Raw genomic sequence first — 15,763 nt, forward strand, 5'->3', positions numbered from 1 at the left:
AACTTCAACTACGCTAGCAATCAGCATTGCCAGATTGAGCATTGTTTTCGCAATTTTAGGTAAAAAATTTCAAAGTATTAAATTTTGGAGAAATGAATTTTTTTTAACTTTTTTGATGGAAAGAGAAATAGACTGGAAGATATTTGGATAATTTTTTGGACAGTTTTGGTATTTGTAAAGTTATAGAAGTAATAAATACAATAAAATACATGAATTAAAGTAACAAAGAGAGGATATAAGAGATAAAGAAAATAAGGTAAAAGTAGAAATACAAGTAGGGCTTTCCTTTTATTGTTCTCTTTATGGTAAAATGAAATGGAAAAACGATGCAATATCATGATTAGGTATACGACCTGAAAATCATAATAATTTGGAAAAAAAATGTGACATTTGGGTAAAAATAAATAATTGCATCTGGCAACCCTGCTGGTAACAATTTTTATTTACAATTACCAATCGAACTTAAAGTTTCATAATAATTATATATTTCTTTAAGGATATTACAATATAAAGTAATAAAATGTTTGGTTAACAAGAAAATAAATATCTAATATAATGACTGACTTCGATATATGCAGGATATGTTTAAACACACAAGCAAAATGTTACAAATTCGATCAATTTCGACTCAAGGATTACTACGAGGAAATTTTAGGGTTCAAAGTGAGTCTTTTAAATTAATATAAACTTTCTAGTAACCTCTTAAAAGAAATATAGAGTGAAGATACAAGAATCAATTATCTGTAATCTGTTATGTTTTGTACATTAGTTCTAGAACAGAATTCTGTAGTTCAGTTTAAAAAAAAAATAGTTTAATATTGTTTAGCACCTTCTATTATTATTATTGGGTCAAATCATTATATATTTTTTTTTTTATACAACTTAGAATGGCAACAAGCTGACGGTCCACCTGATGGAAAGTGGTAACCGTCGCCTATAGACATGAGCAGTACCATGGACATAACAGAGTATACTGTTTTGCCCATGATACTCCCCATGCGTTGCCACTCCTGAGGACTCAGATGTTATTCCTCTGTACCCAGTAAATTCACGCTATACATATACATATATCTTTAATAATCTCAATGCAAGTATTTTATTATAGTTATTACAAAGAAATATTCACTTAATTTATATTACTTCTACATGTAGGAACTGAATATAGTATGTAGTGTTATCCTAACAGTGCATTCCACAAATAAATTATGAAACAAACCGGAATTCAAATCAGTGAAAACTCTTAGGGTCTAAACTTGAAAAAAAATGTACTTTTTTTAATTTGACCTACCAAATTGTTGACCTACAAAATTTTTTTTTAATTTTTAACTTGAACCCAGTTAACGCCAGTTTACGACACTATTATTATTCTATTCATGAATCTTTAAAAGTTAAATTGAATGTTATGTTTGCTTACAGATATTGTATCAAAATATATAATTCAAATTTAAATAATCTTTATATAGACTTGTTTATGAGTTTAAATCATCATTTTTTGTAATTCTACTACAGAATTCAGAATGTTGTTATCTGTAAAAAGTGCAACTGATCAAACAAATAAACGATTTGCATGCTACTGTTTCAGGCGAATCCACTAGACAATCTCCCTCATACATTCTGTTACGAGTGCGCCACAATGCTCTACAAGTATCATAAATTCAAAGAGAAATGCTATCTCGGATTGAACTTGCTCACAGAGCTACTGCGAGAAGGACCTGTATGTATAATTTTTTTATGCAACTTAGAATAATGTATAATCTTACTTCCCACCTGATAAAAAAATAATAGCCATAGCTTATAGATATTTTTATCAGAGGGAGACTTTTAATTTGGCCCTTCTTCAACGTTGCTATTTGGTCGACATACGTCCTCTGTCCCATTCGACATCTCCATAAGAAAGAAAGAAAGTTGAATGAATGCAACTTGGCTGTGTTTAATCTTGAACCCGATAAAAAAGTAATAGCCATTGCTTATAGATATTTTTACCAGAGGGAGACTTTGTACAAAAGTTGATAGCTTGGGTACCTCTGTCCCATTCGTGTTTCTACTGTGAAGCAGTTGTTTGCATGGCTATGTTTCGGTTTGAAGGGTTTTTTTTTTGATGGGTGAAAATGGTATGGTAACCCCGCCTGCGCTAACGGGATACGCTGGCGGAGCACCAGTGAAGGGTGATAGATGAGAATGAAAACAGACCAGTTAGCCCATCATAATGAATTCATCAGGAATTAACCATGATAGTTTCTGGAGAAAAGTCACCTGGTTGGGTATATTGTCTCATGTACTACTGGATTCTCAGTCTCCATTGATAACAATCCCTGTTCCCCCTGGTTTGAAGGGTAGGAAATGGCAGTGAATTTACAGGATACAGGAGAATAACACCTTAGTCCTCAGCAATGGCAATGCATGGGGGGTATAATGGGCAAAATATGCACAATCTGAATATTCTGTATGAATCCTGTATGAACCCTCCTTATATTCAACTATGATAGAACCAATCATTTATAATATTTACATAGATCACACATGACTCAGTACTCAAAATAAAAGGAGGATGCAAGCATCTCCAGTCTCCACTACAAATAGTTACAGTATGCGCCAAACACGTTAGGACATACTTCGTCAAAGATAACAATTGTACCACCACAAAAAATCAAATTGAAAATGTAAATGAGAATGTTGCCACAGCGGAAAAAATGTCTGATGATTGTGTCCGTAATGATCCTGAATTTGATCCAGTAGCTAATGATATTGATTCTCCTGATAGTTATAGACTTGAAATCGATGAAACATCGGTTCCTGAATTGGATGAAATAAAAGAAAACAAGCAGATTGATATTATTGTTGAAAATTTAAACGTGGCACCATCATATAGTCCAAATGCGTTGTTCATCGATGATAAAGAAGAAATAATATGCAATGATACTTTCATAGATATCATAGATCATGAAGAAGTAATAAGTAAAACAAGTCATAAAAAGAAGAAAAAGGGACGAAAGAAAAAAGAGATAGAAGTTAAACGGCAAACACGTCGTGAGACAAGGAATAGTTCCAAAAACAAAATCACAATGAGCAAAAAAGAAAATTCTTTTAAGGCTACTAATAAGAAAATGAATATCCTTGAAGGTAAAAATTGGAAAAAAATTACTTTAAGTGAGGAAGAAGCACAAAAGGAATTCAATGCCAGATCAGAAGATCGTAAATACATTGCAGCAGCTTTCAAGTGTACAGATTGTTATAAAGGCTTCTCAAAGGATGAAATGTTAAATAGGCATAGACAATTAAGGCACAATAAGGTAAGCTTTTGTAAAGAACTTATGTAATTTTTTCTTATGTATTTAAAAGTCTTTAATTACTAATAATACAATTGCACATAAATAATACATTTCATGACTAAAGAATAAATAAATTCAAGTACATTGGATCATGTACGTAATGTAATATAAATTGGACTCCCTTTTACGCGCTAAACCTCTCATTTGGCCCTTGTTCGTATGAGAAGCACAAAAGCTTCCTGGTATCTTCACAGAGCGACCTCGCCATTCTGAGGAATTCTAAACGTCGAAAGGCCACGGCTTCACATTCAAGGATTACGCAAACAGCCATTTCTTTAGCGTCAAAACAGCCTTGACATAGAGGGCTGTCTGTGGCTCCTGTTGTGCATATTGGTTCATGCAATAACAATAAATTATTATATAAGATTTTAACTATTCATACTTTTATAATATCTTCTACCCTATATTATATCTCTTCCAACAATTTCCACTTCTATCTATCATGGTTTCACCATTTTAGTCCAGCCGCTTCCTTCAGGTCCTTTTCCCATCTAGTCACTTGTCTCCCTTTGATTCTTTTACCATTGCATGGATTACCATTCGGTCACTTAAACCTCTGCTCATTTTTCTTCTCTAATTGAAAAAAATATGTGGGTAACAAATTTTTTTGTAAATATATTCACGTAAGAAAGAGAAAAAACTGCCAGGCATTGCCTATTTGTCAACCTGTCTTAATTTATTTCTATCGTTTGCCACTTGTCTAATGTGTTTTGACCATGTTTCCGGCTACATTTCTTCAGCAAAATTCTTAGTCAAAAATCTTCTTTTGTTTTATACCACGAAGGTAACAAACAAGTGTATAGCCCGTCTGATGGTAAACGGTCACTGTAGTCTATAGACGCCTGTATAACTAGTGGTGTCACATTCACGTTGCCGGCCCTGAAGAAACCATGAAGGACCAAGGAATACGCTGTTTTTGAAGAAACCCATAATATAGTCTCTAAGGAACTGAAAGGAGCTCATTCCACAGCCTGAGGGTTCGTGACAGTTTCGTTTTCACGCACGAGATGAGATTTCACAGCAGAAAAACTAAAACCGCCTTACAACAAAAAAGTTAAATTTACAATAGATAGGTATTTAATTTGTTTTTTTTTTTATGTGGCAAGACCGTCAAGGTCTAGCAATTGCCTAAAAATATTAATGATATATAAATATTATTATGACGTAATGATTCTGATATAGTTTGTTTTTTTTTCTTCAACAGTCGATCCGGTTCGAGTGTCGTTTCTGCCATATGCACTTCTCAATGGACTGCTATTTGAGAAAGCACATGCGGCAACACTACACCAAGTACGAATGTCAACGGTGTCAACGCATATGCCCCCTGGAGTGAGTATTTAAATAGAACTATTAAAAATATAGTGTTTATAGAATACTAACTAAAAGTTTATATAGATCTTAACAAATATTTTTAACGGGGGGGGGGGGGGGAGGAATTGTAGTAACGGGTTCTAACAGCTCCATTGCTAGCAATATACCCTATCAGGTCGATCTCCACGTGGTTCCCCCTGGAAACCATTGTGGCTAATTCTAATTGAATACGTCAGGTTGGGCTAACTGACCTGCTTTCATCCTCATCAGTCATCTATCACTGGTGTCCCGCCAGTGTATACCGATAGCGCAGACGGAGTTACCATTCCATTATCATCCGTTAAAAAAAATGGTTTCATTGGCGAAACATTATACTCTGTTATGTCCATGGTACTGCTCATGTATATAGGCGACGGTTACCACTTTCCATCAGGTGGGCCGTCAGCTTGTTTGCCATTCTAAGTTGTATAAAAAAAAAAGAATTAAAAATGCATGCAATGCAAAATGCAATGCAAATGCAATGCAAACTCTGTGGCAGTACAGTGAAATAGATCCAGATTGGAACTCGCTACTACCTCATTGAGCAGACGTAGCGCCGTATGTGCCCCGGCATAGAATGAGCCATCTCTTCCTTTCCCGTGGATGTAGTAAGAGGCAACTGAAGGTAGGCAAGGGTTCGGCAGCAGCGTCCCTCTTAAAACATCTCAAAGCCTAACTGCAGTTGCCAACGCGCCTGCCAAGCGTGGCAACTACCGGCAAAACTCCCCTTATAGGGAAGGCTTACGTCCAGCAGTGGACAGTTAACGGCTGAAATAATAATGAAAATAACATGCCCACTATAGGGCCACGGAGGTGTCGAATTTTGTTACTACTGTAATAATATAGTCACTTATACTGTGCTACCACTTAAACAAAGTGTCGCTCTCGGTAAAACTAGAACAATTAACTTCACATCCGACTCGTTCGTTCTTTAATTCCTTCTACACAAAGGTTGTCTGGAAGCGAGTTTAGCCATTTGTACTAGAGATTGTCTTGCCTTTTGTACTACACTCTTTATCAAGAATCCTTCAACAATTCCTGTTATACTCGTATTGATGCAATAAAATGTTATATAAATAAATAAATAAATATATAACAAATCGACTCAGTGCAACGACGAGCTATGAGAATTGTCGACGATCCCATGCTTGCAAGCGGTATCGAACCCTTAAGTCTTAGGAGAGATTTTGCCTCAGTCTGCGTGTTCTACCGCTTGTACAACGGATTGTGCTCAGAGGAATTCACTTTCTACCATCATACGGCTCGCCATCGACAGGGAGTTCACCCTCATACCCTACAGACTAAATGGTCGCGTAAAACGCTGTTTCGGAGATGTTTTCTCCCACGAACACTCAGGTTATGGAATGAGCTCCCTGCCGAGGTTTTCCCAAGAGACTACAGCATGGGGTTCTTCAAAAGGGGGGTAAAGAGGTTTCTTCAGGGTAGGCAACGCGCGTAATACTTCTGGTATTTCAGGCGTTCATAGGCTACGGTAACCGCTTAAGCTTACGGTGGGCCGTTGTTGTAGTGAACCGTATGATTTTAAAATACTACTAAAAACTCGGATAAGAGCTACGTATTTTACGTTAAGCAATCATTGAATTATATTAAACACTAGCGGCCCGTCCCGGCTTCGCACGGGTGGACATTTTTACAACATTTTAAAAAGTGGTTATTGTGACATAACGATAATACTTGGACATATAGTGTCGCGAAGTTTTTTTTTTTTTTGTATTAATTGATATTTTCTTCAATATTGTAGAACATGCATTTGTTCTATCATCAATAGTTTCCGCAGCGCACGCGACGAAAGATATTTTATAGCATTTTTTTTACACCTTGAGTTACGTTACTAAAGTTTTAGTAAGGATCCCTAATCTTTTCTAGCAATAAATATAGCCTATGTTACTCAGGGCGAATGTAGCTCTCTAATGGTGAAATATATTTTGAAATCGGCAAAGTAGTTTTTGAGTTTATTCATTACAAACATACATACACACAAAAATACAAATCTTTCCTCTTTATAATATTAGTGTAGATTTACTTTGTATATTATTTCATAGTCATCATGTCTTTGTTTCAGAACAACAGCTTTATTACATGAGGAGTTTCATACTGGTGATGTGAAGAAATGTGAGCATTGCAACAAAGAATTTCGGTAAGAAGATGAACAAGTCCCCTTCCTTTCCCATGGGTGTCGTAGACGACTAAAAGAGGGCGAGGGATGGGCAGCAGCGTCCCTCTTAGAACATCACCAAAGCCTAACTGCAGTTGCCAACCCGCCTGCCATGCGTGGCAACTACTGGCAAAACCCTCCTCATGGAGGAGACCGGGGAGCAGGGACGACCTCCACGCGATTCCCCCTGGAAACTATCATGATTCATTTATCGCTGAATTCATCACGATGGGCTAATTGACCTGTCTTTTCATCCTCACCTATCACCTGTCACTGGTACGCCGCCAGTGTATACCGAAAGCGCAGCCGGGGTTACCATGCCATTTTCATCCATTAAAAACATCATGGAGGAGACCTATCTTAATGATGATAGGTTAGTTGGCCCATCGTGACAAATTTCCACAAGAATTAGCCACGATGGTTTCCAATGGGAACCTGCGTGGAGGTCGACCTGATAAGGTGTTCAAAATGAACTTTTTTACATACATACATTGATAGATGTAGTTTATTTTTTATATAAAAAAAAAATTATAATCAAATTAATTGTAACAAAATATACATCAAGTCAACAGACGGCATTTTTACTTATTATATATTTTTTTTATTATTTTATTTTTAAATTTTAAGTAAATATAATTAATAATATATACAACAAAAATCAGCATATTTTATAAACATAGGGTATATAATGGGGTGTAATCTCCCCATTACTAACAATCCCTCTCCCCCCTATTCCAGACACTTGTCGACGTATTACACACACCTGCGCACGCACAGGAGCGAGCATGTGTGCACTCTATGCGGGGTGTCATTCGTCAGTATGGCGGGACTGCATATGCACAAGAAAGTCAAACATGTCAACAATGAGATTGTTAGTATTCTACTTCTTATTATATAATTCATTCATTCTGAAAAGTTCTTGAGTGGCGACCGCGTACGGGTAAACGCAGTGCGGGACGACCCCCCACTAGATGGAGTGACGACCTGAAATGCGTTGCAGGGAGTCGGTGGATGCAGGTGGCTCAGGACCGTTCTTTATGGCAGTCTATGGGGAGGCTTATGTCCAGCAGTGGACGGATAGTGGCTGAAATGACGATGATTCACGGTCGTGTGGTCTCGGCATAGAATGCCACCCCTTCCCTTCCCATGGGTGTCGTAAGAGGTAAGACTAAGGGTACTTAATGTTCGAAGGATGAGCAGTAACGTCTCTCTAGAAACATCACGAAAGTCTTAACTGCGGTTACCACACAACATGGCAAATACTATAACCCCCTCCACCCCCCCCCCCCCGTCCTTATCCTCACACCCTAGAACTAAAATGGTCACGCATAGTACAGTGTCAGAGGATATTCCTTCCGCGAATGTTCAGACTGAAGAATGACCTCTCTGCCAGGGGGGAAAGGGATTGTCAGTAATGGAGTTTGACAGCCCCATTGCTAGCAATATGCCTTATTAGGTCGATCTCCACGTGGTTCTTCCTGGAAACCATCGTGAACAATTCTCGTTGAATTCGTTACGATGGGCTAATTGACCTGCTTCATCCTCACCTATCATCCTTCACTAGTGTCCCGCCGGTGTATACCGATAGCGCCGGTGGGGTTACCATTCCATTATCTCCTATTAAAAAGACCTCTCTATCAAAGTTTTCCCTAGAGGCTACAGCATGGGGTTCTTCAAAAAGAGCTTAGTAAGATTTCTTAAGGATCGACAACGAGCACACGCCAACCCTAGGGTTTCATGCGTCCATTGGTTACAATAACCACGATTACCATCAGACAGGCCGTATGCATGTTTTCCGCCGTAGTTATATAAAAAATACTAGCTTTTAGGCGCGATTTCGTCTGCGTTTACCAGAATATATTAATTGATCGAGGTCAATGCTGATCTATGCCCTTCTTCACCTCAAATACGTGTATAATTTAATACCAGAGGGAGACTTTGTACAAAAGTCGTTTGCTTGGGTACCTCTGTCACATTCGTGTTTCTACCGTGAAGCAGTTGTGTTTGCATGGCTGTGTTTCGGTCTGAAGGGTGGGATGTGGCGTGAATTTACACGGCACAGAGGAATAACACCTGAGTCCTCAGCAACGCATGGGGGGTATCATGGGCGAAACGGTGTACTCTGTTATGTCCATGGTACTGCTCATGTCTATAGGCGACGGTTACCACTTACCATCAGGTGGGCCGTCAGCTTGTTTGCCATTCTAAGTTGTATAAAAAAAAATCCTTACAAACTTTTACATTTATAATATTAATAGGATTGTTAACTTAGGAGCGTTCAGAGGACGAGACGAACCAAGAGGAAGTGGACACGTATTGCGAACGATGCGACATACGCTTCGAGACGCGGCGGGCGTACGACGAACACCTGTCGCATTCCGTCTTACACGTGGACAACGCTGAGTGAGTTATCTATCTATCCTATTTAAGAGCTGCGCTCTTGTCGGTGGAGCTCTTGCCACTCACTACGATTGTCAGCGAGTCTCTTCACCTCTTGATACGACATGACACCGACTGCTTCCTTGATCTGCCTGATGTAACTATGTCTCGGTCTCCCTCTCCCCCTTCTTCCTTCTATCTTACCTTCTATTATAATGTTCATAAGTTCGTCGTGTCGTATCAAGTGTCCTAACATTTTTCATTGCTCAATGGAGCACACATGAGTGAGTTAAGAACGGTCAAAGCTAATATTAATATTATATACTAGCTGATCTCATTTACTCCATATTGTTTGTAACAGAGAATCGGACGTAAATCAAGAAGTGACAGACGCGACACACAAAACCAAGTATAGGAAACCAATGCGCGCGAAAACTAAACCGACCACATGCCGGCAAGTGAGTATTATTTATTTATTTATTTATACATTATTATATACAAAAAATTAAAAACATATATGGTAAAATGTATTTATGTGTGTAAGTTTTTATGTATTAATTTTATATTATGTTATATATATTATGTACTTTTATTATTTACAAATATAGGTATATAGAGCTGTTTTTATTGTATTATATATTAATTTTTTTTTACTGGGTATTATTTAGTTTATCTTTAATTGTACGGTTATTACACTTATACATTCTACAGTTTTCTTTCAGCTTCACAAAGGTTGACTGTAAGAGATCCCTTTATGGGATAAGTCCGCCATTGTATATTAAATCATTTATCAGTGTTCAATGTGAATTATGTACAATAAAGATTTTACAATACAATATATAATGATATAATGACTATTAAAATATATAATAAAATACCAAAATCAATAAGAGAACTAGCAGTAAGTCACTTTAAATTACGGTTAAAGAAATGGTTACTGGAATGCAATTTTTATTCAATAAATGACTTTTTAAAAAATCAAATGTATGTATGTAAATGTGTAATTCAGTTGTATTGTATGACATTTGTTATTTTATTGACTTGTTATGTATTTGTTTTTGTTTAGTTTGTATTTGTTTAGTTCTGCTACCATTGGTATGTGTGCGGCTGCCAATATTTATGTATTGACTCCTACTAGGCTATTAATATACGTAAGCCACTAAATTATAATACTAAATTTGCATGCCTTTACATAAGGCGAAATGTGTACATCTACGGCTAAAATGTCCTACATGAATAAATGATTTTTTTTTGAATTTTGAATTTTTTGAATTATATTTAAAACCATTATTATTACCACATTTGGAGCAAATAAATAAATTATTATTATTATTAATAATTATTATTATACTAAAGGTATGCAACATTATTCATTATTATTGTATTACGATAGAATGAGCGAGACAACTATACTACCTGTACTAACTGTACATTTCACATCAGGGGGCAGCGACGTCCCTCTTAAAACATCACCAAAGCCTAATTACAGTTGCCAACCCGCTTGCCAAGCGTGGCAACCACTAACAAAGCCCTCCATTATGGGGGAGGCCTGTGTTAAGCAGCGGACAGTTCATGGCTGATCTGATGATGATGATGATTATATTTGCAGTGCGGCAAACACTTCGAGACGCAGGCGGCCTGCCTGAAGCACCATCTAGCGGAGCATCCGCGCACCGCGTTCACAACAGACAGATACGTTTGTGAAATATGTGGGGTGTCGTTGGCGGTAAGTCATAATATAAAAAATAATTTGTATATATATGTATATATATATATATATATATATTATACAACTTAGAATGGCAAACAAGCTGACGGCCCACCTGATGTAAAGTGGTAACCGTCGCCTATAGACATGAGCAGTACCATGGACATAACAGAGTATACTGTTTCGCCCATGATACCCCCCATGCGTTGCTGAGGACTCAGGTGTTATTCCTCCGTACCCAGTAAATGAATGAATGGTTTATTTTCTCTTCACAAAAGGTAGTATAAAGTGACAACTTAAGGTACAATTTGATATGAAGACCAATTTTTGTGAGAGACTGGTGCTTGCGGTAGGTTTTGAAGGACCTGTGTTACAAGTCACCAGTGCAAATACAAGGCAACCAATTAGTGTTGTAATACACAGAGAACAATAATGAGATATAATAAAGTGCAAGAATAAACTTAACATTCAAACTTATTTCTAATAATTATTACTTACTTATATATAACTTAGGCAAAATTTATTACAAAATACAGACTATGTGCGTGTGCGTGTGCGTGTGCGTGCGTGCGTGTAAAATGAATTAATGTCTTTATTACTTAAAGTATAAATTTTGCCCCTTATATGTTATGCTTTTTATGCTAACCCTAAAAATACTTTCTCCTTTCGGGTTCTCAAGGTTGACTGGAAGAAATCCCTTTAAAGGGATAAGTCCGCCTGTGTACATTTTTGTATAACCTAATATCTATATTATAAGTGAATGTAAAAAGCATATACATAAATAAATAAAAATGTATGACCCCACATATATTTATTCTCAAATCTCCCACGTACAGTGAGATAAACTTTTTTTTTTATTATATTTTTTGTCATATAGCCGGGCAGTATAGCGGCGCACCAAAACAGACATACGCGCCGTAAATTATACCCGTGCGACATCTGTGGGCGCACGTTCAACGTCAGCGTCGTGCTCAAGAGGCATATGTTGGTGAGTATGTATTTATTTATTTACTCACAGATCCGATAAATGTTTTTTTTTTGTCATATAAATTGGAGATATTAGCATCCTAAGGTCACCTAGCGGTATGAAATATACTTTAGAAAGAAAGAAAGAAACTTTATTCTACAGAAATATACGACACAGGGGTTAAAAAAAAATAAGAATTATAACAACGAAACTACACACAATATTTATATATTTATATATATATATATATATATATATAACCATTAACCATGATAGTTTCTAGGGGGAACCGCGAGGAGGGAGACCTGGTTGGGTATATTGCTAGCAATGGGATTTTTAGTCTCCATTACTAACAATCCCTTTCCCCCCTGTATATTAAAATTTGTATGTATGTTTTTATGACATATATTTGTATATTTATGTTATTACATTATTGTTTAATGTATTCATGTATGTATATTTATGTAATCATAATATGCAGTAGTTCTCCATTGTATATGCTGTGATACTTAAATTTCAGTTTTGCCAAAGGTTGACTGGGGGGATGGGATTGTTAGTAATGGAGACTGAGAATCCCTTTGCTAGCAATATACCCAACCAGGTTGACCTCCTCGCGGTTCCCCCTGGAAACTGTCATGGTTAATTCCTGATGAATCCATCATGATGGGCTAACTGGCCTGTTTTCATTCTCATCTGTCACCCTTCACTGGTGCTCCGCCAGCGTAACCCGTTAGCGCAGGCGTGGTTACTATACCATTTTACCCTTAAAAAAAAAGGTTGACTGGGAGAGAATGCTATACAGTACTAAGTCCGCCTTTTGTACCAGAATTTTTTTTGTACTGTGGTCAATAAAGAATAAATAAATAAATAAATATACGCGGTATTTGACAGGTGCATACTGGAGAGAGGCCTATATCGTGCAACTTGTGCGACAAACGCTTCACGAGAACCCAGAGTATGAAGCTGCACTATCGCACTTACCATCTGAAACAGCCCTATCCGAAGCGGTACGTAAATGTTTTTTTTTTTTTTATAAAGTTTCTTTAAGCGAAAATTATATTTAAAATTCCTACTCATATGTAACTAGAATAAAAACATTGTAGCCTCTTCGACGGGCTTCAAAAAAGGAACTTTTCAATTCGGTTGTATTTTTTTGTGCGTGTGTGGGTGCGTGCGTACGTACGTGCTTGCGTGCGTATGTGGTGAGATAATACTCACCAATGTTTATTATATATATGTATGTATATCAACTTTTATAATTTAATTGATTTTTTTATTAGTTAAAAACAAGCAGACAAACTGACATGTTGTTATATGTATATATATTTATATCATGACGCTTGTTCACGGGATTTACTCGCAGGATGCACGCGCAGGCCGCACAGGCGCTTTGTGATTGTTGGCTGCGCGCAGATACCGCGCACGGGCCAGCTACTAGAGAATGTTTGTTAACTTGGACAATTTTGAAATTTATTTGTTTTTTATTGTATATTAATTCCTGTATTTTAATTATTAATTAAACATATAAAGATGAACCCTACTATCAATCCTACACGTATGTGCGTGCGAATATGTACATATATGGAAAAAATATTACAATAAAACTATCATTATTATAGCAGTTGTTTTGTGAGTGAGTGAGACGTGCATTGCCTAGGGACCGTATAATTCAACCCAGTTTGTCCCCCTTCGCGCACGATGTCTATTGGCCGGCGGTGAGGATCATTTTGTCCTTGTCGCACCTTTGTGTCGTCCTACTCTTGCAAGATTTGTATAAGAAACATGTTTTTTGTTTCGCATACTATAGTTACCATTATCAGGTATGGTGCTAAGCTCCTATAATGTTTTTAAATACTATATTTAATATTACAGAAATAGAAGAAAAAAGAAAGAGGACCAACCAGAGGCGCCGGATCCAGATCTCATGTATCTTCTAGACTCTTCTATAAACACAAGATCAACACACAAACATACTCCAAGTTTATTATAGTTATCATAATGTTATTGTAATTGTTTCAATTAATATAATTGAAAAGTGGGATATGGCAGTGAATTTACAGGGTACAGAGGAATAACACCCGAGTCCTCAGGAATGGCAACGCATGGGGGGTATCATGGGCGAAACAGTATACTCTGTTATGTCCATGGTACTGCTCATGTCTATAGGCGACAGTTGCCATTTCGCATCAGATGGGCCATCAGCTTCTTTGCCATTCTAAGTTGTATAAAAAAAAAATATATTGTTTCCATTTAAATAAAAAAACTACGAAATGAAAATTTCCCAAGTTAGAAACCCTTTTAGTTGTTTTACAGGGAATACTTTGACTGTATTGTACGTCATTTCTATTTTATTTTCGTTGTCAGTATTCGTTAGTGTCGTGCTTTAGCTAAAAATGATCACTTGGGTGGTTACGTAGCATTTAGAGCAATACCTGTGTATGAAAGCTATTAATTTTTTTTTTTATATAATTTATTTAAACTTAATAATAATGGCTGTTAATGATCAATTAATGGCTGATATAAGTATCAGCCATTAATCGATCACTGTTGGGCATAGGTCTCCCGATAAGGGGGTTTGCCAGTAGATGCCACGCTTGGCAGGCAGGTTGGCAACCGCATTTAGACTTTGGTGATGTATATTTGAATTTATTTAAATAGCTAATTTTTGTACATGTATTCGCAATCGATTTTTTTATACATATGAACTATATACTACATAAATTATTATACATTTTGTATAATTCATAATTATAATTATTAAAATAATAATTTTAATAATAAATGGTTTGTTTAATTTCTTACTAAATCAATACTTAATCGTCATCACTACAAAGTTCCTGAGTCCTCAGGAATGACAACGCATGGGGGTATCATAGGCGAAACAGTATACTCTGTTATGTCCATGGTACTGCTCATGTCTATAGGCGACGGTTACCACTTTCCATCAGGTGGGCCGTCAGCTTGTATGCCATTCTATGTTGTATTAAAAAAAAAAAAGAAAAAAAGAAAATCGCTACCCTGTCTCTCCCTATATATGCTAAGATCTTTAAAACTACGCAACGGATTTTGATGCTGTTTTTTTAATAGATAGAGTGATTCAAGAGGAAGGTTTATATGTATAATACATGCATAATATAGTACAGAAGTACTGATAATTTTAGAGGTTTCTAATGTGATATGTGACGTAATTATAGCATAAAACAAAAATAATATTAAAAATGTTTATTTTCTCGATAACTTATAAATAACACAATGTACAATTAATAGCATAGAATAATACACCTACATGAATATATTCCGTAAACATATTTTAATGTGTCCGCTCCACCATAATTTATTTATTTATTTATTCTTTATTGACCACATTATAAAAAAAAATTAACGAACTTACGTTAATAATTCAATTATAAAACTAAATTTCAGCTTCTAAATTTCATTATTTCTATCTTTTCTCATGATACTTAGAATGACAAACAAAACTACCAACCTGATGGTAAATAGTAACTCTTCACCTGTACACATAAAGCATCATGAACAGAAGTAACACCCATGGTTACCATACCTGAGGACTATGGTGTTAAGCCTCCTTGCCCTGTAGTTTCACTACCATATTTCACAATTCAAAGCGAAACAGCCATGTGAACTATATGTCACACTTGCCTCAAATGTCGTAAACTACGCCCTTGAAATATGCGAAAATAAAACAGCAAAAGGAATGGAAAAAATTGAAGGGTCTCAGGCATTACCAGAGGGAGACTTTGTACAAAAGTCGATTGCTTGGGTACCTCTGTCCCATTCGTGTTTCAACCGTGAAGCAATTGTGTTTGCATGGCTGTGTTTCGGTTTGAAGGGTG

General features: G+C 36.4%; 1 protein-coding gene across 2 annotated transcripts; it reads left to right on the top strand.

Moving 5' to 3' along the window:
- Positions 1-439: 439 nt before the first annotated feature.
- Positions 440-14,691, top strand: LOC113514934 (zinc finger protein 726-like). Of its 2 annotated transcripts, none has more exons than XM_052892582.1 (12): positions 440-663; positions 1,583-1,714; positions 2,514-3,290; positions 4,534-4,658; positions 6,763-6,837; positions 7,594-7,726; positions 9,128-9,258; positions 9,596-9,692; positions 10,844-10,960; positions 11,820-11,930; positions 12,801-12,916; positions 13,782-14,691. In XM_052892582.1, exons 1-12 carry the CDS (start codon positions 556-558, stop codon positions 13,897-13,899), a joined length of 2,040 nt encoding a protein of 679 aa, XP_052748542.1. In that variant the 5' UTR covers positions 440-555; the 3' UTR covers positions 13,900-14,691. The 2 variants fall into 2 exon arrangements, with proteins under 2 accessions (XP_052748542.1, XP_052748547.1); XM_052892587.1 differs by having other exon boundaries at positions 11,820-11,934; positions 13,782-13,913.
- Positions 14,692-15,763: the final 1,072 nt, after the last annotated feature.

The sequence above is a fragment of the Galleria mellonella genome, unplaced genomic scaffold, assembly GCF_026898425.1.
Source record: "Galleria mellonella isolate WM207_F2 unplaced genomic scaffold, CSIRO_AGI_GalMel_v1 utg109, whole genome shotgun sequence".
Classification (NCBI taxonomy): domain Eukaryota; kingdom Metazoa; phylum Arthropoda; class Insecta; order Lepidoptera; family Pyralidae; genus Galleria; species Galleria mellonella.